The sequence below is a fragment of the Lethenteron reissneri genome, chromosome 41, assembly GCF_015708825.2.
Source record: "Lethenteron reissneri isolate LAM-NWPU_2019-01 chromosome 41, ASM1570882v1, whole genome shotgun sequence".
In the NCBI taxonomy this organism is placed as follows: domain Eukaryota; kingdom Metazoa; phylum Chordata; class Hyperoartia; order Petromyzontiformes; family Petromyzontidae; genus Lethenteron; species Lethenteron reissneri.
Window position 1 is genome coordinate 7,261,202 of NC_083819.1, and position 23,032 is coordinate 7,284,233.

Here is a 23,032-nt window from a genome sequence, read left to right on the forward strand (position 1 = left end):
TGTATCCATGATACAAATTTTAGTCGGCCAATCAAGACCTTAAGTTTATTTGTTAGATAGATGGGCATGTTTCGCGTGAGCACAGCAACAACAAAACACATGAATACAGGAAAACCTTGCCCAACGTGGCTTTCTCGAACGCGGGTTCCGGCACAACACGGTTGACCTGAAGAGGTCTGTTTTCCGGAACACCCGGGAGATTCATCATGGGACCTCCTTTGCCAGTACCAAAATATGAGAATAAGTTTTCCCCCCTTTTTCTGGCAACAAAACAGGTGTTAAGATGTTAAAACACCAAACTGAAACCGTTTTACAAGGAATCATGTCTGCATTAACCACAATACTTGTGGTCAGAATGCAAACAAAAAACATACTCTGATAATATATGCAGTCTTTGAAACTGATTGGTCCACACTAGAGACAGCTTTCTTACGAGCTGAGTCTCAAACGTACTTTACGTAGGCGTACGCCTTTTGGCGTCCTCTGGTCAAACACCGTTTGTGACTCGGCTCAAAAGAAAGCTGTCTCTGGTGTGGACCAATCGGTTTCAAAGACAACGCATATATTATCAGAGTACGTTTTTTGTTTGCATTCTGACAAGTATTTCATTAATGCAGACATGATTCCTTGTAAAACAGATTCAGTTTGGTGTTTTAACATCTTAACACGTTTTGTTGCCAGGAAAAAGGGGGAAACCTATTTTCATAGTGGAGATTGTTTCGGCTGCACGCGGTTAGACGCTCCTAAAAACATCGTCCCGGCGTCGAAGAGCGTTGCCGTGAAGAGTGCCGCGTCCGTTGGACGTTGCGACTGAATCGATCGTGAGAACGGCGTAGTCATCGCGCGCGGTTTTTCGTGCGATAACGTAACTCGCTCAACAAGCAGCACGCAAATGTTCACATCTTGCGTCATGCATCCATTTGTCCACCCGTTGAGAACGTCGGTCAGATGGACGCCTCGATGGCGAATCAAGCGTCGGGCTGGTAGGGGCGAGCGTCAGGTGCGAGTGTCGCGGTGCGGGAGAGGGATGGAGCGGGGGGGGGGGATGTGTTAAGGTCAATTTAAAAAACAAAGAGTGAACACGCGCACAAGAGATGGCGAGTTACTCAGCATACTTTAGTAAAATAGCAAGGGGTGCAAATTTTGAACATTTAGTTCAACAAAGAGGTAGGGGGTGGTCATTTATGAACAAGGCATGCAACCCTGTTTCCCATGTCTCTTATTTGTGAAACCTAGGAACATAACCCAGGCGTTCAGCGAGGTCTGCATATATTGCAGAGCGAGTACAGGGTCCTTAAGGAATATTGCACAGTAGGGTATTTGATGGTGGTAACACCTGCTGGAACTTTTTTTTCTTCTCTCATCCATTCAGGGGCCATGACCTGCCCTGCAGTAGACCTGAATGCGGGGAGCATGGACGTGGAACCATAGAAGTACAATACGATGGATAGCTGCACTGTCCTCTGCTGCCCAGCTTAGCTTCTGAGGTGTGTTGAGATGAGGCGCATTCCAGGGTGACATGTGCAATGTGCTTGCTTATGGGTAAGGCAGTATGAATCGCGGCATAACTCTGAAGTCAAATGAAATAGAAGTGTTTAAAAATATAAAAAAAACATTTTAAAAAACCAAATCACATTTCAAAGAAACCTGCCCAGCAATACAATATGGCTACAGAAAACCGTGCAAACTTCATGGGCAGGCTCGCTCACACTCTTCAGCAGCCGAGCGCCGAGAAGATGTCATCGATGTCCAAGTCATGGGTGTCCTCTGTGTTGGGCCCCATGTGGCCTGTGAATACTGTGTGGCCCTGGGGCCCTCCGTGCTGCTCCGTGAAGCGATAACCCGACGCGGCGTGGGGCCCAAGGGTGGCATTGTCGACAGGATGTCCAACGATCTGTGTCGTGGCTGGGCTCGACTCGGAATCTGCAGTCGTGTCCACGGCAGAAGCCGGAAACTGTTTCCGGCTCGCCTGGCGATAACGCCGTAGCTTTGTGAGATGTTCCTTTGAGGCTCCAGGCCACGGCGCCGTCACGTCTCTCCGCATGAACCGGCGCACGATTGTTTTCATATGACGAAACTTCGCCTGTAGCCTGTGAAAATCAGAATGAGAAAAAAGTATAACCGTGAATGAATTAATAGGCACAATAGTCATTGTTTCAAGCATTACAGGCCGCTAATTGCAGTGGAATGGTGGACAAGCAGAGATCATCTAGTAATGGGCCCTGCTTACTCATAGCCCAGCCGCTCCAGCTTGGCGAGCCTCGCACACTTGAGCCTCAGGCCTCCCAAGTACAGCATCGGCCTCCTCTGGTGCTGGCGACTGCAGGTCCGGACGAGGGCTCCCAGGGCATCAGTCAACTCGGTAAATGTTGTTGCGTCGCATGCGCCGCTCGAAAGCCACAGAGCCGCCGGCGCCGCTGGCACCACACACGAAATTATCTGGGATTTTCCTGGATCTCTCTTGTTGACCTCTCTCTGTAAACAGCGAGCACACAAACATACAATGGGCTTCAGCTGAACAAAAATATCAGATGTTGGTGCCAGAGAATATATATTTCCCCAAATATGTCCCCCTCCCCCCCCCAAAAAAACAAATATTAGTCCCCCTTCCAAATTGTCGTACCTCTTATCCCCCGGGAGTCGGGTCCACTGCAATATACTGCGAGTATATTGCAGTGGATTAAAAAAACCTCTTAATTTCAAGTGCACTTTCCAAACATATATATGAAACTATTACTCAATTTGCTTTCAGGTATGTTATATTTATTAAAACTGTACGGTCGTAACTTTGTCGTCACCAATGTAGCACCTAACCATAACTCTAGGGTACAAATAAGTAGAATGGAATGGACGTTTGCTGGCTGGAACATTTATTTCCCTGGGGGAAGAAATATGTTTCAAATACTTGTTCCTGGAGGGAACAAATATTAAAATATTGGTGGTAAACAATATCTGTCTACACCTGGAAGTTGTCATCAATTGTGTTTTGTGACGAATGAAGTCAAGTGTGGGAGCATTCGCTGAAACATAACAACCACCTTCCGGCAGCAACTGCCAGGGTACTAACTGGCAAAGCGCCTAAGTGAGCCCCCTTCTGAGGGGGGCCTCCTGATTTCCAAGGGGTCCCTCCTAGCAAAGCCCACAAAGGAGCCCCTTCCTACTCCCATGTCTCAACAGTAGCAGTCGATCTGATGCCGCCACGAGGCTGAGCCCCCCCAACCTTGGCTTCCTCCTCCACCCATGAGGATGAGTGAAGGGCACAAACAGCGGACTCACCTCTGCGCCACGGCCCGTGTTCTGTGTGTTCTGCATGAGCCAGTCCAACTTGCACTCTGAAACAAAACAACGTTTAAACAGACAGAAGCAGTCGTAAAAGTTAGACAACCGCGTAGAAACTATCAACTGTTACATTGGCCCTGGTTTGTGTCCTGGAAGGCGGTGGCACGTGGCTCCAGGTTGAGGAGGCTAGAAACTCCGCACCGGGGTTTTGTGCATGTGCCCGCTTGCGCAGAGAGATCAGCGGATGCTGGCGAGTGCTCTCGTACCCACGGGGTCCCGGCTTCCTCCCTGCTCCAAACGCTTCCCGATGTCAGGAACCATCACCTCCTGCGACCGGGGTCTCGGTTGTGCAGTGGTAGCAGCGGTAGGAGCAGCAGCAGCAACAGCCGGATTCTCCACCAATTCATCCCCGGAGTCGCCAAATGTTTCATCCGAGGCAACAAACAGCAACTCCAGCAGGTCTGGTGGACACAGCCAAAACGGTATTCATGTAACGGCCAAAAACAAGCGTAACAGCTGTACAGATGTATCCCAGATCGCCCTTGCAAAAGAGGAAATTCTGCTTCATGTGTCTCAGTGGGTCTATTTAATCTCCTAGTTAAAACAAGATGGCAGCAACAACAAGTCATGCAGTTCTCAGATATAATAAGGAAAAGTGGCCCAGCCTTGGGTGATTTCCACATTTGAGAATGAAAAGAATTACCCATGACCACATATCCATGATTGTGCCTAACCATGTCTGATAACGAAAGACAAGCGGTTTTGAGCCTGATTAACGCTTGAATGGGAGACTGCCTGTGAATACCGAATGTTGTTGGTGTGGAGCTGTCAGGTTGACCAGAAAATGGCAGTACAGGAAGGGCAGCATGAATCAATCAATGCAGAGCTGGACATGTTGCCCCCCTCACAAAGGTTTGGGTTTCTCGGAGCACTGTGGTTTTCCATCCACAAGAAGCCAAACTCATTAAATAAATTCACAAATATGTCAAGGCAGGATCTTCCTAAATAATGGCGTTATGTTTCTTGGAGAAACAAAGGGTATTGTCATACAATGAGAACAAAAGTTTTTTTCTGGCTGTTTGGTGGGTGGGTATGCTATGCATGTTTACGGTGTTGGGCTTCATGTGAGCCCAAGCAGGTCCCCCTCACCCGAGCTGATCTTGGCTTTGTGCACTTGGAGTGGAGCGCCGATCTCCAGGACGTGCGTGAAGTCAGGGCCCAGCCACTCAGCGAGCGCGTCGGGGAACTCAAACCCCTTGGCCATCGAGACGCCGTGTAGGCTGCTCACGGTGCGCAGCACGGCACGCAGCTCGCCGTACAGGCCCACCAGGGCCAGCAGAATCGGCTTGCACACCACGCTACAAAGACAGAGATCCTTCAGATAGCCTTAAGAGACCATTGGGGCAAGTGCTGTTCGGAAGCACCTATTAAGGCCAACATGGCACACGAAGGGGTGGGTGGCAAGCACCCTGCCTAGCCTCCTTTGTCTCCCCAATGCCGATGTTTACTCATTAAGCCTGAATCGACCTAGGGGAGGCCCAGAACTTGTTCAAATATTTTTCAGGGATTTTGGCTATGGGCAGGGATAACACGAGTTGCGTTGGTAGTGCAGCGCACTAACCATTATGCCACCACTCCCACAAACATGTCCAAACACACCATATCTATATCATTAGATTTCTCAGGGAAAAGCAATACAGTCTATCGGCTCTCTTAACAATGCTTAGCAGCGGTGGAAATATTCTGATGCTGCTGATTTGTTCCTTGTGAGTTTAAGCAGCACGCGGAGTCAGAGTGCCGGGTTCTCACCAGAGGCGGCTGAGCACGGCGGTGAGCAGCAGGTTCAGGGTGATGTATTCCTCCAGGTGCAGGTGATGCAGGACCAACCTGCGCTACTCGTTAAGGAAATTACCGCATGGTTGGGGGCGAGGAGATGCATGATGGCGATGGGGGGGGGGGGGCGGCGGGTGTGTAGGGGGCTCGCCATGCATCTTAATAAAGCATTGAAACAATATGGCCCCGCTTGGATCAACACCGACACTATAAGAAACACGTGTATCAAGGAAGATACGAGAGTCGGAGAGATCATATTCTTAGGTTTTTTCGGTAAAGTCACGTAGGTAAAAAATTTAAATTAATAAAAGTAAAATAAATTCATTTAAAAAAATTACCTACGTGACTTTACCGAAAAAACCTAAGAATATGAATCCTTGCAGTCACGAAAGCTTCAAATCTCGGAGAGATCATATTGGTTTTGGGCGTCACGTGCAGCTAGACGCGATGATGGTCGACAGATGAGACTGGTAAAGAAATGGCAGTCAAGGAAAGTAAAGGAGGAGCCCGATTAGATAACCATTGACGGGACGAGCGATGAATCAGTTCGTGTTTGAGTTCTAGGTGGCAACAGCTTGGGGTGGCTTCATTTATCAGCGGATTGATCATAGCTGCTGCTGAAATCGTAAAAAAGCAACTGTCACACGCACGTTTTGAAGCATTGCAAGCGTAATAATCAACGTCGATCGGTAGGAACCGACCCATAGTTCCACGCCTTGGGAACGTGGCCACTCGTGACAGCTTTCCGTTTTCCTGATGAGCTCCAGCGTGGGCGAGATTCGAGATCAGGGATACAGGAAGGCACGCTCGCACATGGCGACGGTGTGCAGGACGAGTTTGGAAGCTCCCATCACGAGCAGCGCCATCCACTCGAGGAAGGGGCGGCTGGGCACGTACACGGCATCGCCCGCCATGCTCTCTGGTAAGCTGTCACGGTAAATCACAGTCGCAACGTGGATCCATGTAGCGTCTGCGACCACATCTCGCGATGCTGTACAGTGTACAGAAACAGTGAGCATAGTTATTTTATATCGTAAAAAAGGCAGTCAGTCCGTGGCAGAGAACAAAGGGGAAGCGATTGAACCTGAACTTCAACAGAGGCAGTAATTCAACGGCACAAATGGCTGGGGGAAATTCCAGCGTCACAGATCGGGTCACACAGCTTCGGCGAGTAGCTAACAAGAGATGAGCCGTTTTTTGTTGTTGTTGTTGTTTGGGTCGTGTCTTTAGGGTTTGGCGTCACCTCGTGCAGCTTCCGTGCAGCTCCTGCAGACGCAGCTCGAGCTTCAAGTCAAAGAGTCGAGTGAAGCACTTGTCCACCTGCACGCGGACACGGGGAGAGCAGCATGACGAGCGCGGTTCAATCCGCGTAGCGAGACGACTGCGGTGGTGCAAGCAATCGAGATGGTGAACAGTGCTTAAAAAAAATTAACCCGTAAAAACAAAGTTTTTCACTATAAATCTATATAAGCGTGTGCATCGGTTTTATTTTATTATTCATTTCTGTTTTTCTTGAGTAAGAGTTTCATTTTTATCACATTGGTATTTAAAATTAAATGACATTTTGTTTTCCTAAAAAGTGGAAAATTTTGGGAAAAATTTTTCACGAAAATAAATTGTCACGCACGAGTCTGTGTGCAAAATGTCAGCTCGATTGGATCACGGGAAGTGGGTTAAAAAACGACCGAAAGATTTGCACGGTCGTAAGCGCGCAAGCAATTGAACTTAATATAACGGATTTAAAAACATCACTGCAATTTCCCTCCACCCACAATTGTATCCCGATTGTATTATGAGGGTCATGTTTAATTAAGAACGTTTGCAACGGCTGCCCTGATTATTTCTCTGGGTGTAATAACCATAATAATTTAATTTTTTAAAAAATGAATTGAATCCAGGAGGTTCCTGCACAGTGTTCTGGGTGATTTGGTGACAGCCGTTGTCGCGAATGGTGCTAGAGGGAGGCTTGGTGTGGAGCGGGTGAGCGAGTTAGAGAGGGGTGGAGCGAGTTGGAGAGGGGTGGAGCGGGGTGGAGTGCAGCTGCATGGGCTGGTGTGTCACCTGCTGCACAGGCGCGGTAGGGCCTGTGCTTGCGCATGCGGGAGCGGAAAACGCCGAGCACGGAGCGCAGAACTCCGCCGTCCAGACGCAGCCGCTGATTCCGCAGGGCGCCCCGCGCCTCGTTCGCCGCGCCGCCCAGGGCAGCGCACAGCTCTGCGGGAACACGGGCGGGCACGTGGCCGAGTGAATCGACGGTGTGGAGACCATACCCAAGTTCGATTTCCCCCGTCCCCCTCTGACGGCGCCTACAACGAGCGCCCCCGACTCATCCCTGAGAGAGACGAGAAAACGGCGGCGCCTACCGACGGAGCTGCGGGTCGCGGGGCAACAGCACGGAGCTCTGCGCGCTCGGGGCCGGCAGCGCGAGCTCGTTCCAGGGCTCCCCGCTCATGGTTGACCGGGCCTCTCCACGGGCGGAGGAGCAGGAGGAGGTGGCGGCGGAACCCTGTAGTGGCTCCCGCGTCTGCGCAGCGCTGAGCCGCGGCGAGTTGACCCTGCCCAGGTTTATAGATCTCGGGGATATTGAACGTCGCGTTGATCCCCTGCCCGCTACTGCTGCAGGGCCCGGCGCGGTGTTGATTCCTAAATGGTGTTGCAGAGAGGTCCCGAGAAAGTGGACAGACGACGATAACGCAAAGCGTGCACCGGGGACCACGTGGACCCGCACCCACGTGTTGCGTGGGGGGGCAAGGGTCACGCCAGGCTGGGGGGGGGGGGGTTACCACCGTTGCTACTACGGTGTCCCGAAGGGCACGCACTGGGCCGGGGAAACGCGATTCGCAAATTCGTTACTTTCGTTTCAAATTTTTTTTAAAAATCAACCCGCTCCCTTTCCGCGTCTCTCGGCGGCACCGCTGACGTTTGCGATCGCGCCGAGTCCGCGCTCTCTCTTGTCGGGGACGCGCCGCGCGGCTTTCCCTCCGCGAATTCTTCTCCATAGCGACGTCGCGACAAAGATGGCGGAGCAGGTAGGGGCCGGGCCCGCGCGGCGCAGGGGACGCGGGGGCGACTCGGCGCGGCCGGAGTCCGACTGACCCCTCCTCGGCACCCTCCCCCCCTCCTTCTTATGCCTCTACAGATGCTGTCCGAGGTGTCCGAGGGCTGCCGCCTCCCCGTGCTGCGGCGGAACCAGGAGAACGAGGAGGAATGGCGTAAGCGCTGGCTAGGCCTCTGGCGCGATCATCACCGCTGCTCGGATAGATTCCCTGCCCGAGATTGAGCACCCGGACCCCGCGGCCGCTGCTTGAGAAACACCCCCCCCTCCACCCACCAGCAACTCTCCCTTTCACAGGCTTTCGCGGCTGTTGTCACTACAGACATCTATATACCCTCGTAGTGAGAGGGCAGCGAGAAGGCGGCAGTTGTTTTGAGACGGTGGTGGTTTGTGTGCGGGTCAGGATGAGTTCGTGGCCTCTTTCGGGGCGAGTGGTGGCCCCGGGGTCCATCGGCTCGTCATCCCTGCCACCTCGGCTCGCGTTATTTTGCGTCTTTCTGGGGGTTTCTGAGTCGGGTTGGGCCCCCTTTTGTGGATACTTTGTTTGTAAACAGTGTTGCTTCGTTAGGCGCCGGCAAAAACATTGAGTGCAGCGTCTGCATCACCGCTTCTGCATTTGAGTGATAGTGTCATCTATAGTGGGTCACTTTGTGGTGGGGTCATCTGTTGTGGGTTTTATCTGGTGGGGTCATTTGTGGTGGGGTCATCAATGCTTTATCATAGGTGGTATTATGAGGCCATGTCACGAAACTTGTGTTGTTGTTGTTGTTGTGTTCAGCTCTTGCAGAGGTCCTGGGCATCAAGGAGGTGAATGGACGGAAGCAGTATTACGTGCATTATGTGGACTGTAAGTACCGGCACACAGCACATGCACGTATTTTAGTTGATGTGATTATAAGAAATGCTACATTCCCCTCTACCCCGAAATATGATTCCACAGCACTTCATGGCGTAGTGGGGGACAACTGCACAACCAGCCATTTAAAATAATTATTTAGTTTACTTGGTTTTCGTTCACTTTGCCCAATAAGTGAACTTGTTAGTATGCCCTGTGTCTGTGTGTCCCGTTAACGTTTCCTGTACCGTTTGTGTGTCCAGTCAACAAGCGGCTGGACGAGTGGGTCACCTACGATCGGCTGGACGTGCGACGGATGCAGTTTCCACGAAAGGATGCCAAGACCCCGACAAAGAACGGCTCTGGACCCTGCTCCCGTCCCAGCAGCCCCGAGCGAGAGGTCGTTGCACCCCAGAAGCCCAGCCATGTAAGCACGGCTGCTAAGTCGGCCAGCGAATCCACCACCACCACACCATCATCCTTTATGCGTTACCCTATTGTTAACACACACACACACCTGTGTTGTGGACTGCGTAGCATTGTAATTGAGCAAGGGAGAGTGCCTTGTTTTTTTGCATATGGCAAGATGAATATCAACTCATAAAAGTCTTATATCCAGATTAGTTTGCTAGGAAATGGCTTCAGTTGATGTGCAGTGGATTGCTTCAATGCCTCCAAGCCATCACAACCTTCACATTATTCCCCTGTTAAGTGTTATTAACACGATTATAAACCTATTCAAATCAACAACAACTTACATTTGTAACGTACATAATTTAGATTTTTCATCAGCTGAATAGCAGTAGTATAAAAGTGCCTGGCGATGTGTGTTGGGATAAGCTGTTCGGATTATTGTGTGGCAGCTGTCAGAACCTGAGCTTGCATTGTGAACCATGCCCTCTCGTGTCTTTCTACCCCACAATAGCAAAACGGAGTTCAGCGGCGTCCACTGATGTCTGTGGTCGGTAGGAAACGGAAGATCCTGGCGCTCAGTGCAGAGGAGGTAATGGGCACGGGGTGGAGTGCGCACCAACCCTGCTTTATGCACCACACCGCACTGCATCTCCACGTTGCATTCCGCTAGGCGGGGCATAATGTGGCCTCGTTTTCCTTCTTGTATCCCAAACAGACCTTGAATGTGCGATCCCCGATACATTGTTGGAAGCGGTACAAAGCAGGGGCAAATGATGAAGAGCGAACGGACAACTTTGAAAAGGTTCCATGTGTTTTTTAAGCAATTAGCATTTGTAACCTCTACTATACAAGCATATTTCCTATCATCAACGTGCCTGCATAATGATTTGTAAAAAAAAACATGGGAATTGACGTGATCGTAACACTCTCTGAAAGCAGAACAAAAGCTGGTCACTGTTTTGGCAAACAGCCCTTTACCTGACATAGGGAAGGTGCGATTGCCGAGACATTGACGAAGTTGCATTGAGGCGTGGTGTTAATTCCCTTGTTTTTTTGCCAAATGTTTACAAGTGATTGTTTCTTATTAACTTCTAAACCCTACCTTGTCATTGTTGTTTATGGTGGTGTAGGAAACATCACCAGAAATGAGACCACGTCTCGTTGAAGGAGGTTCCGGGATTTGGGTACGCTCCGTACATACACAGACGTGACGGTGCCACTGCTTGTGCGTTCATGCATTTGTGGGTTTGTGTGCTTTGTGCTTTCGTGCATTCGTGCGCGGGCATGATCGTGTGTGTGCGTGTGCATTGTGCCATTCTCAGGACTCGCAGGACAGCTCAGACGGAGTCCCGGCCGTGTCTCTGCCACGACAAACGGGCAGCCTGGTGAGCGACAAGAGCCACGACGACATCGTAACGCGCATGAAGAACATCGAGTGCATCGAGTTGGGCCGCCACCGCCTCAAGCCGTGGTACTTCTCGCCGTACCCGCAGGAGCTCACCAGCCTCCCTGTGCTCTACCTCTGCGAGTTCTGCCTCAAGTACCTCAAGAGCCTCACGTGTTTGCAGCGCCATATGGTGAGTGCTGCAGGGAGAATTTACCATCTTTTACCCTTGACTGGCAAACCAAGGCCCATTTTTTTACATTTAAAATATTATTATTAGATACCCCACTGATTTATGACCCTCTTCTCAATAGGCAATTCCATGTTGTAGATTTCATGAAGAGTATTAAAATATTAATTTTTTATTGAGATTCGTGGGAGACGTGTTGATCATTTTAAGTCAATTTTTCAATTTCTCCTTACTATAGTGAAACCTTGGTTTATGTAATGCCCTGTGACCATTTGCTAATCTAGGGTTCTTCATCTATATTTTCTGGTGGGCTACTTAACTAAACCTGCGTGTGCTGGTGGGCCACGTGATGTTATAGGACACGTGTACAGCTGTTATAACGTCACATGTTGTGTGACGTCATGACATCTGTGAATGTGACCACAAATCCGTACCTCTTGTCTTCAGGTCTTTCATCTTGCGCTCATATATCGTAAATGTATGTCTTGTCTACTGCTCTGTCATATATCTCCATTGTTTATCTCACTAATTGGGATCTCTGTCTTGGCAAACCATATCTCTTAATGGGGCATAGTTCGGCGGGCCACTCAAGAGCCTTCAAGATATGGCCCACATACCGTCAGATGAAGGACCCAGACCTAAGCGGATATCTCCATCACTGAGCCTGACCATCGTGTGGATGAAATAGTTTTCACTTTGTGTTTCTCGTTTGCAGCATAAGTGTAACCTGCGCCATCCACCTGGCAATGAAATCTATCGAAAGGGCAACATCTCCTTCTTTGAAATAGATGGACGGAAAAACAAGGTGAGTTTCACGTTTGTTTTATTTAACCAGGTGATAACTAAAGAGAACCGGGATAGTCTCACTTGCGAGAGTAACGTGGGGCATTAGTCTGCCAGTAGGGGGGCGATGATTGCTGCTGTGTATAAACCCAATTTAGTAATTAACATGTTATTTTTTTCGAATTTGGAAAATTTGGACGCTGGCACACAATGGCACACAATGGCACACAATGGGACACAATGGCACACAATGGCACACAATGGTACACTATGGCACACTCTTGCGAGTGATGGCAGGGAATTATTACCATCCACTGCGAAGTAGACGGTACATAGTGTTATCATGGTAATTACTCCCGGGGTGTAATAATTAATCAGGGTGGGTGCTGGATTTAAATCATTAACCTCTCCAACGCAGGGTGAATGCTCTCTTGCTAGGCCATGCCATTGCCCGTCAGGGTAACCCGTGTTTGGCACACGTGTGGCAATATTTAGATTCTTCTGGCGTTACGTGTTCTTATTTGTGAGGTGTCAGGAATTCGGGATGCACTCGGCCTTGTCTACCTCTTCCCTCTCACTTTACTCCTCTCCACGCACTCCGCTCTCGGAAACAAGGCTCTCTATACCTAAGCCCCCAGTCAACCTTCATTCTGTGGGGGGGTTACTTATTATCTACTGCTGCAGCCATGAACTGGAAATTTCTTCCCCCAACCACTTGTGATGTTGACTTCCTGTTCCTTTGCAAGTTCAGGTTTAAGACCTTTATTTCTCTGCCTCTGACTGGCCGCCTTTTTCATGGAAATAACTATACTGTACTCACTTTAACATGTACGTCTTTCGTAGCCGCTTCTGATGCAAGCGTGGTTGAGTTGTGTGTCGAGCATTTATTAACTCAAGCTTCACCATGCACCATTACGGGCATCCTGAGCAGTTGACTGGCGAAAGCTTGAAACAACAAATGCTCGACACGCAACCCGACCCGGAAAACCGCACTTTAAATATGCACACTGTTTCTATAGACGCAAACGTTGAGAGTGGCTTCCCTGCGGCCTCTCCCTGTCCCCAGGCGTACTCCCAGAACCTGTGTCTGCTCGCCAAATGCTTCCTGGACCACAAGACACTCTACTACGACACGGACCCCTTCCTCTTCTACGTGATGACGACCTTCGACTGCAAGGGCTTCCACATCGTTGGCTACTTCTCCAAGGTGCATTCACTCGTGGAAATGAGTCGAGTCGCGCGTTCCCGGCCCTACGATATGTTGGGAGTATTGCGATACGACATTACGATGTCATACGATGAGGTCCATGATAATCGTATCGTCTGTGTTGCAGAGTGTCGTTTAATCGCAGGCCATTTTATTATTTAGAATATCTTGTTAAAATGTTTGGGAAATAACACCATAATAAAAATTCTAAATAGCTACCTATTAAAAGTGCTTGTTTTCCTGGATCACCAATTAAAGTATACCAACTCATGCATTTTGTCAAGTAATTTTGGATTTATTGTGTGACTGACAGTATGTACATTCTAGATTGTCAAATACAAATTATTAGAAGACTCCTGGTGGGCTTTTGTTAAGTGAACTGTAGTTGTAGAACTTTTAAGTAATCTGTATTTGTACTTGAAGTACAGCAAAGTGCAAAGGCCAGGCAATAAATAAGCGAAATAACAATTGCAAAGTTATAGAAACTGATGTTTCAGTAATTGTCGTACATGTGAACATTGAAATCGTTGCAACCCGAGTTCTAACACATCCGAACACAAGAGGTGGTGAACCGTAGTCTTTTTCAGCGTCGTCGTATGTGCCGATGTCACTTAGCAGGATTGCTCTGAGCAATGCAGCGATTGCTCTGCAGCTCGTGAAGACACAATATTGACAGGGCAGCTGTCTCGTTTGGTAAACAAAGTCTTTGTGTCTACCAGTGCAGCCCAAAGGGTTCTTGTTCACCTGAGTGGAAGTGCGACTCGCCTTAAGTGGCATGCGCGTTCCTGAGTCTGTCTTGGTCTAAATTTACTGTGACTCTTAAGTTAACTTTACAAGAGGACTACCTGCTTACCTGCGCAAATGCTGTACTTTAAGAAGCTGAAATCACGTTTTCTTTTATGTGTCAGTGTGTACGTTGGCAATCACAAATAACCACCACCGTGTTTGTTCTCGATTCAGGAAAAGGAATCGACGGAAGATTACAACGTGGCGTGCATCCTCACACTGCCCCCATACCAGAGGAGGGGGTATGGCACACTGCTCATAGAATTCAGTAAGTAAACCGAAACACTTGAATGAATGTCTCTTATTCTTGAGACCGTTGAGAACCCGTTTAGATATAGCTTGCAATGCGATATTGAACATATAGTACAAATATGCGCAGTAGATTGCGAATGCCACTCGTGAAATTGGATATCTGTTCACGCACTTGAGATTTTCGTTACTCTGATGCAACGGTCTCTCATAAGTATCTACGGAAATGTTGTTGTAGAAGGAAAATCTTGCATACGTATGGATTCAAATATTAATTTGTCCTCTGAAGTATTTAATTTTGTGGAGGCACAATAATAAGCACACTGGACAGCAGTGAAAACAATGGACAGATTTATGAAAATAAGTTGCTGCTGTACATCCAGCCGTATAGTTCGGTACACATTCGATTAGCAGGTCGTGTGTGCTGGGGTAAAATGGGTTCACCCACCTCTCTTAAGCTTGTTGGATCGTGTAGAAGAGTAGGCCAATTACTCTCTGGAGGGGGCTCTAGAGCTTCCTCAAGTCAAAGCCATTTTGCAAGCATTGGTGTCGGCAATTAGGTGCAGCGCTGTATCTTTATCTTTTTTTTTTATTAATGTTACATTCCAAGCCACAATAGATGATGTGACACGATGCGTGACTTGAGGTCGCAGGATTACATTGCACATAGCGACATCTTCCCGCAATGTCACGCGCAGGTTTCGCATCCCTTGTGCGAGACATCATTGTGGGCACCACAACCACCACAGTCTAAAGATAAGAGGCCTGCACAGCATTGGATGCGTGATCACCCAGCGCTGGTGGGGGCGTGAGCAATGCTGGCGCGGATTGTATGGTGATGCTGGCTGATGGTTCGGTGCCATGTTGGTGTGCAGGCTACGAACTCTCCAAGGTGGAGGGCAAGACAGGAACGCCGGAGAAGCCGCTGTCAGACCTGGGACTGTTGTCCTACCGCAGCTACTGGTCGCAGACCATCCTGGAGATTCTCATTGACCTCAAAGCGGAAAACGGGGAGCGCCCGCAGATTACCATCAAGTACGGTCGCTCGCTCGGCGTTCAGTGCAGTGGGACACACACCCCAAAACTTCGATGGCCGTTGTACGTCAGAGACCATTTTCGAGCCTCTTAATACAAATATAAAACTCGATGTAATTAAATAATTATGTTGATGCTGATAATTTCCCCCCCCCCCCGCCACCGAAATATATAGCTGGGTGTGCCACTGGGCAATCGCCATGTTTGTGGCAAGAAGTTTCACTCGGAACGACAGTGGTTCACCTCTCCTTCAGCTGCTTAGTTGTCACGATTCGGGGTCAATTATAATTTTTTAATTCTCAGTTTTTGTACCGTCTCGCTTATATTTTCCATCTCATTTGTTCCATTAGCTTCAAGGTGACGTTAGCTGGTAATTTGCGTAAATCTGTTCTTACTCGCGAAATTCTATTTGTATTCATGGCGTGTATCGGGCGTGTAAGAATCAGTTTAAAGAGATGAATCCTCGCATACATAATTCTCACCCATAGTTTGTACAGTAGTTAAAATTGTCTTTATTAAAGATTACATTTTGACTGAACAAAGGGGAGTGGGCTAAGGTAAGACATCACGAGAGGTGATGATGGCCATTGGTTGAGATTAATGGATGAGGGGTAAGTCAAGGGAGTGCAGGCACCCGAGAGGGCATTGACCATGGAAATGGGGCAATTAAATCAGTTCATAATAAAGTTTTTGGGTTAGATCGCGTTATTTATAAATGTGTCGTAACCCTCCATCACCCGACACGGCCAATCGGCAAAAAAAGTGTCACGTTGACAAAAGACAAATAGTTCACTACTTTACTCCACCGGTGTGTTGAAGAATGAAAGCCGACGTTAAACCAATTAAATCCGCTTGCATGCTTTTTCTGGGTTGTTCTTACATCACAAGACCGTGCGAGATTGATGGCTTGAAGGCCTTTATCGAGCAGTGGATTGATCACGGCCAATTAATACTAGTTTCATCTTGGAGCCGGTGTCATGGAAATGCACGCAATTTTTTGCACTCTCGCAGTGAAATAAGCGAGTTGACGAGCATCAAGAAGGAGGACGTCATCTCCACGCTGCAGCACCTCAACCTTATCAACTATTACAAGGTGCGTCGCCGTACCTACGCACTGGTTGCTGCGCACGCGCCATCAATGCTAACGCCGCGTTGCTAAACATGAGCCGTTTCCGCCCCTCCCGCTCAGGGTCAATACATCCTGAACCTGTCGTACGAGATCATCGAGGGCCACCAGAAGGCCATGGCCAAGCGGGAGTTGCGCATCGACTCGAAGTGCCTCCACTTCACGCCCAAGGACTGGAGCAAGAGGGGGAAGTGGTGAGGGGTTGGTGGAGGGTGGGCAAGGACGGACTTCCTCTGCACAACCTTGCAGCCCACTTTTAGAACCCAGGTGACATCCATGTGCAGAGAAACTCGCGTGACAACGCTCTTTGGGAGTGCAGCAGCAGCAGCGCACGGTTTCCAGCGTCGACCTTGAACCGCATGCAAGCAGGGCTGGACGTCCCGTGCGGTGGCCACGTGAAGTCGCGCCAAAACTCGTGGCGCAGTCATCGTGGGAGACTTGGGGTGGAGGCTTTTGTGGGCAATACACAGCTCTAATCGGCTCCACTCAGCAGCTCATCCTCTACCACCTTGGAGGCATTTCCTTTAGTGGACGTTAGGCAGAGACTGGGACGGCTCCTCAACGTGTACAATGTTTTACCCTTGTTAATCTAGGCTCATGCCCCATGTTCACCCCGAGCCAAATTTTAGTGTTTGTAGATAAGTGATTTTGAACTGGACAGCCAGAAAAATGTGAATTTATCAACACTGATTGCTACAGCAATCTCTGATTTAATAAGTCGTCAGCCAGATAATTATTTGTAAACACGTAATGCTGCCATATCTTTCTGGGAATATGAACAACTGTTTTTGTATGTTGACTTCTGTAAATAGCCTGACATTTGTAAAGCTTTTTAAATGATGTTATTACAGCATGTACCGTGATACCAACACGTAATGTCATCTCACCTCTGATAAAAAAAATTCTGACACCCAGAATACCTTCCACTGCAGACGTGATTTCTATACACTTATACTGGAGGCCTTGGGGTGTCCTCAACGGAAGTAACAATTCATACCCTCCACTATTGGACAATTCAAGCTTCAGGGCCACAATTTGTATTCACGAATCAATCCCTTTGCATAATCTGCAGTGGTGTGTTAATCTATAGACTACGGTGGCATAAGCATATATAAAATAATTAACACATCCAGAGAGAATTGATCTGATTTGGTGAATTATCCCTTGGCCAATGCATGTATGGTTTTTGCCAGCAACGCCCCCTCTTCCCATCATGTTCCTGAGCGCGAGTTCAATCAAACCATATGTCAGGAGGTTGCAGAACCCAATTCCACTCATTTGCAGTCTAGGCAGTCAGGTGCCCTTCGTGACAATCCACATTAAATCACGGGTGAACCACGGTGCCACCCCTCTGACTACCAAAAGTGCGTTTCCATTGTGTCAAGTCACAAGTTTTGTCCAAAGAAGCGCTTTAATGAAATTAAAAAATTAATTGTTCCAGGTACAGTAAACAAGATCCAACGTGTTTGACCATTACAATTCACCGATCTCCGGCGCGAAAAAACATTATACAACTGACCCTAAAAAAACCACGGAAGCAAAGCACATACAGTAGCAAGGAATGTTTGCCTTGTGGGAAAATATAAAGTGTGCAGTGTTTCCTTTTCCTGTGCAAGACACCCAAAAAGTCCCCATAGAGCCAGCCACCAAAACACCTACCGGAATGTTCAAGTCAGGAGAGAACAGTCCTCTAGTAGTGTAGAAAAAAATGGCGTAAGCAGAAGTTGATTACAGGTGAGAGCTGAGCAGCTCCCGCAGTGGGGAGTGAGGGGGGGAGCTGGGACGGCTGGCACCCAGCTCACACTTTCTTTCCCTCGAGGGATTTCACTTGGACACCCAGCTTTTCAATGATGGCCGAGCGCGAGATGTCATCCAGTCCGTTCACCTGCCACACATGCTTGACGCCTGCACAACGAGACAGAGGAAGATTTTTTTTTAACAATAATTTAAATTTGTAATGCAGAGTATTTGCTCACTGTCGTCGAGAATAACTCAGGAGGCACGAGGAACCAAACAAGCAGGAAGACACGAACAATAGCCAGAGATCTGCAGTCCTAAAGGTATTATTGTCCAAGGACTGTTTACATATGGGAGGAAACTGGAGCACCCAGAGAAAACCCACGCATATGAGGTTACTCTCCCACGTTTTTCCTGTCCTGCAAACCATACATGCATTGACGCGCCGATGCCCACGGGAAAGGAGTTTAGCAACATTTGTGAGATCTAACGACCTCTGCTTCCAGTGCAGGATTACAAGCATTAGCCACCACTGCCCAGCTACACTCATCCAGTGAATTACACCGCCAAATCCCCACCAGAGTTTCATGTACTGTACTATCAACGAGCTCAGCTCGTTACAAATACAGGATGTGCTGTCAACAACGTTGATATGTTTGGCCTCGTAAGAAAGCTATAATTACCCATATACTGGAGCAGATCAGGTTGCAGTAACTTGAGACCTCGGACATGCCTATGTGCAGTGATGAACTCAGCCGTGTGAACCTCTGCTGTACATGCACGTGTCAACACACACGTGTGAACCATCTCTTACTGTGAGCACGTACCTGTGAATGCTGCCCTCAGGTTGTTTGTGGAGGAAGCGTACACCATTTTTTTCTTTATGTTAGCGTTTTCAGGCGCCCTGGAAAACATTTGAATTGCACATTTAATGACGCCGTTTTAAAGCATCAAAAACACAGACGGTGTCATGAATGATTTACAACTATTCAAAAGTTTGTCACGAATAATGTAAAGATCTGGTAAGTCGGGAAAAGCTGCTCGGGCCTACTTTTTTAATTAAAACATTCCCCCTCAATTTTATTCCAAATGTGCTATCGGTTCAAGGAGGCCTTTGACCAGCAGCTGCTTGACAAAGGCCAATGATGATGTGCTCCGTGCCATGTGAGACAAAGTATTCGGATCTGATCGGACAGTGCAACCCCCGTGTGTTAGAGAACGACCACGGAAGCAGATATCGCAGTGCCCGAGATGCCTTCAAATGACCTTTGTTTCACACGGTAGAGAGGGCAGCAGTTTCCCCACCACTCTGCCATAATGACGGTAACGTTTGCCTTCTGACAGGACAGGGCCTTACCAGAAGATGAACATGAGCTCCTCCTTCCTGCTCTCGCAAGTCTCGTAGGAGATGTCGTACAGGGCGTAGCAGCAGTCTTTCTCCGGCAGGAGCTTCACGAATGTGTTGAAGGGATCGTCCACAGTGTCGCCGATGTCGCCCACCAGGACCTGTTTCTCCTCGTCGACGACGATGAATTTTCCACATTCGCTGATCTTGAAGAAAGCGATCTTCTTTCTCTTCTTCACGTCGTCTGGAGAGGACGATTTGCGCACCTTCATCTCGTTGAACACCTTCAGGCAGTCATCGTGTACCTTAATTCCGGATGCCTGCGTGTGGGGAGGGCATGGAGACATCGCGGTTTCATCACGGGCGGACACATTTGCAGGCACCTGCCATTGTGTCGCTGCAGGTTCGGGCAGACTGCCGCCGGTTTAAACGGCGGCGTGGGGATGTCTGGTCGTGCCGCGTTTTCGACACGTGCTCCTGCCTGTCTCTCGACACAGCCAGACGATGATGCAGCAGCAGCAGTAATACCCATCACGGTGAAGTGCAACTCCCCCACCCATACCCAGCCCATTTAATCTAACATGTGATTGCAAAACGGGTTGCAAACCGCTCATTAGTAAAACTTGCAAACGTCCCATTGCTGGACCCTTATTAAGTCATGAGAATCGGTGAGGCTTTCCTGGACAAAGGCCATGATTACGGATTCAAATCTACCCAGCGGTGACTTGGTTAACTCCACAGGTGACTGCAAAGGTTGAGTATCCAGGTAACCACTCGGATGAGTGCCTCAGGTGAGCCCCCCCCCCCCACCTGCTTGGGTGCGCCCTGCCCCCGCCTCCAGGTGCGGTCTCACCTTCCTAGATGACGTCACCGTTCGTCTCTGCCAGAGCCAAGCCGCACATTCCACAGCACCACCCCCCTCCACCCGCACGCCCCCCTGGCCTCCTTTAGCCACACCCTATACAGTACCTTTACACACCACCACCACCTCCTCTATCCTCGTACCTCCACACACCTCTATACTCTCACCCACACCGCCTCCTCCTTTGTACTGACACACCACCACCTCCTCTATACTCTCACCCACACCATCTCCTCTGTACTCTCACCCACACCACCTCCTCTATACCCTTACCCACACCACCTCCTCTATACCCTCACCCACACTACCTCTATACTCTCACCCACACCATCTCTATACTCTCACCCACACCACTACCTCCTCTATACTCTTTCCCAATGGGGGGCACAACCCCTCCAGCAATGAAAATTGATAGAAGAGTTGTTAGTAAGTAAGGAGTTGTTAGTAAGGAGTTGTTAGTAAGGACTCGTCCCTTGCTTTTTATCCGACGCGTGTGCGGCGATGGCGCAGCCATCGATCGAGGATCGAATTCGAACCGCGTGGTGTGATCGGCATCGCGCTCGCTGAAGGTGAATGTCTTCAGGGAAGTAATGGACTGTAGACGCAACTGCGCACAATTTTGAGTAACTTATAACTGCTTTGCCGTTACTTATTGCCAATTATGGACTCAGACTATTGTGCTATCGTCTCAGAGTCCCTGGCACGTAATAATATGCTACACAGTGGCAGTGGGGATCGCAAAGTGCCGATTTATTACTAATAAACCCCAATGATCCGATCGAAATTAGGGATTTTGATCGGATCATTGGGGGGGCACGTGCCATCCCACCCCCACTGGCTCAGCAAGTGCTCTTACCCACACCACCTCATCTGTACTCTCCACCTCGGCACACACACCTCCTCTAACCCTTACACACCTCCTTTGTATGTATTTGTTTTACTTCTTTCGCACCCTAAGTAGCCAACCGTGCTTATTGGAGGTGCGGGGGGAAGCACAACAAACTAAACACAATAAGCAATTCTGAACAATTCTAAAATAAATTCGTGTTTTTAATTAACCCTCGCACACACCCCGTCTCCCACCGCACCCCCCCCCTCCCCGTGAATAAACACCCCCCTCTTACGACACGGTACCAATGACAAAGATCCCCCCCGTATATCCTGCTCATTTAAGGCCGAGTCGACTTAGGGGAGACCGAGGACCGATTTAAACATTACCTCCACGCACAACTTCGACGCGTCTCTACCAACATTCACGACAACCTCCACCTAACACCCCCCCCCCCTCCGCTTCTCACGCGTGCAGCGTCTTCCTATATCTGTACACAATTTCCTATTCCCCCCGACACCATACACACCAAAGACCCCCCGTAAACCCTTAACAGACTGTAGGGGCAAGTGCTGTTGGCGAGCACCTATGAAGGCCAGAGGGGGTTGGTGGCCAGCACCACGCCCGACCGCCTTTGTCTCCCCAGTGGCGACGTTTACACACACCGTACGAGGTACTCGTTCGAGGCCGAGTAGACCTAGGGGAGGGGCCCAGAACCGGTTCACTGATGTTGGCCGTGAGCGGGAATCGAACTCGGATCGCCGGGTTCGTAGCGTGGCGGTAGCGCTGACCTACTACACGACCGCGTCCCCTCTACCCACCACAACTTCGCTGGTGACCTTCGCACAAACCCCTCCGCCACCTCTTGCACCCCCCCCCACACCACACACACCACCACCACTCCAGACAGGTCGGCGACGCCGCGGCAAAAGCTCGTCCACAAACTCGGCCGAAGACCTCGTGGCGCTGCTCGACAGCAGCAACGGGGAGTCGGGGGAGGAGGAAAGGGGGGCAGAGGAAAGGGGGGCAGAGGAATGGGGGGGCAGAGGAAAGGGGGGGGCTGGACAAGTTGTCGCACGGGGGGGGGGGGGGGGGCAGGCAAGGTGGACTTTGCATTGATGGCAGCCGATGAGGCCGGGTGTAGAGGGGCAGCCCACACGTGGCATGGAGCGCATTAAAGGCAGGTGGGTAAGGAGGGCCGAGAGGCAGCGGGGGGGGGGGGGGGTAGCGAACAGGCACGGGCCGAGTCAGCGCTCGTGTCGGGGCGAGAGAACCAAGGTGGGCGACAGGGAGCAGAGACGAAGTGAGGGCCACGTGGGGGGGGGGGGGGGGAGCAGACAGACCGGGCCCGCGGAAGCAAGGCAGGTGGAGCAGGCGGGTCGGGAGAACACGCTGGGGTCAGCTCGTCAGGTGTCAGCGTGGGGAGCGCGGCCGTGTTAACAGCGGCGCGGAGAGACGGGGACAGCCTGGGCCACCGGGGGGAGGCAGACACCGGGGAGACGAGCGAGGGGGGGGGGGACCCCCTGGAGCCGGGAGCAGCAAGGGGAGCCAGAGAGGACCCATCACGGGGGGGGGGGAGGGGGTAGCGTGGGGCTGGAGCAGGGAGAGCAAGGGGGTACGAGGGTAAGGAAGGGGGATCAGGCGGAGCAGGAGCTGGGAGCCGCTCACCATCGCAGCTGCAGAGATCGACGGTCGGGTTCCGAAGGGGGCGGGGCCTTAACCCCGCCCACGACGTCACGCGCGCGCGCGCGCCCGGGACGTGACGTCACATCCTCTCGCGCTCGTGACGTCACATCCGCATCGACGTCGTTGGTCGAGCAGCTTCACGTGTTGGGCTGGCGGGGCCGCCGTGCTGAGAAGCGTTGCAGGGGGAGGGAGGCGGGGACATGTGGACATGTAGGGGGAGAGGCGGGGACATGTGGACATGCAGGGGGAGGGAGGCGGGGACATGTGGACATGCAGGGGGAGGGAGGCGGGGACATGTGGACATGCAGGGGGAGGGAGGCGGGGACATGTGGACATGCAGGGGGAGGGAGGCGGGGACATGACATGTGGACATGCAGGGGGAGAGGGAGGCGGGGAC

General features: G+C 50.2%; 3 protein-coding genes across 4 annotated transcripts; 1 reads left to right on the forward strand and 2 right to left on the reverse strand.

The window, feature by feature from the left end:
- Positions 1 to 13: 13 nt before the first annotated feature.
- Positions 14 to 7,564, reverse strand: NEPRO (nucleolus and neural progenitor protein). The gene is made up of 10 exons (XM_061568259.1): positions 7,480 to 7,564; positions 7,197 to 7,326; positions 6,356 to 6,493; positions 5,908 to 6,039; positions 5,089 to 5,166; positions 4,429 to 4,637; positions 3,546 to 3,740; positions 3,277 to 3,332; positions 2,231 to 2,475; positions 14 to 2,090 (listed from the first exon to the last, which is right to left on the reverse strand). The coding sequence occupies exons 1-10, from the start codon at positions 7,562 to 7,564 to the stop codon at positions 1,715 to 1,717; spliced, it is 1,644 nt and encodes a 547-aa protein (XP_061424243.1). The 3' UTR covers positions 14 to 1,714.
- On the forward strand, positions 7,168 to 17,093 carry KAT5 (lysine acetyltransferase 5). Of its 2 annotated transcripts, none has more exons than XM_061568712.1 (14): positions 7,168 to 7,656; positions 8,252 to 8,324; positions 8,946 to 9,014; positions 9,266 to 9,429; positions 9,928 to 10,005; positions 10,132 to 10,218; positions 10,547 to 10,600; positions 10,739 to 10,993; positions 11,706 to 11,795; positions 12,840 to 12,980; positions 13,941 to 14,034; positions 14,891 to 15,050; positions 16,062 to 16,143; positions 16,240 to 17,093. In XM_061568712.1, the coding sequence occupies exons 2-14, from the start codon at positions 8,252 to 8,254 to the stop codon at positions 16,372 to 16,374; spliced, it is 1,482 nt and encodes a 493-aa protein (XP_061424696.1). In that variant the 5' UTR covers positions 7,168 to 7,656; the 3' UTR covers positions 16,375 to 17,093. The 2 variants fall into 2 exon arrangements, with proteins under 2 accessions (XP_061424696.1, XP_061424695.1); XM_061568711.1 differs by lacking the exon at positions 7,168 to 7,656 and adding an exon at positions 7,893 to 8,141.
- Positions 17,094 to 17,568: 475 nt separating this feature from the next.
- Positions 17,569 to 22,770, reverse strand: LOC133352808 (cofilin-2-like). Its single transcript, XM_061568727.1, has 4 exons — positions 22,618 to 22,770; positions 19,271 to 19,578; positions 18,741 to 18,817; positions 17,569 to 18,081 (listed from the first exon to the last, which is right to left on the reverse strand). Exons 1-4 carry the CDS (start codon positions 22,618 to 22,620, stop codon positions 17,975 to 17,977), a joined length of 495 nt encoding a protein of 164 aa, XP_061424711.1. The 5' UTR covers positions 22,621 to 22,770; the 3' UTR covers positions 17,569 to 17,974.
- Positions 22,771 to 23,032: the final 262 nt, after the last annotated feature.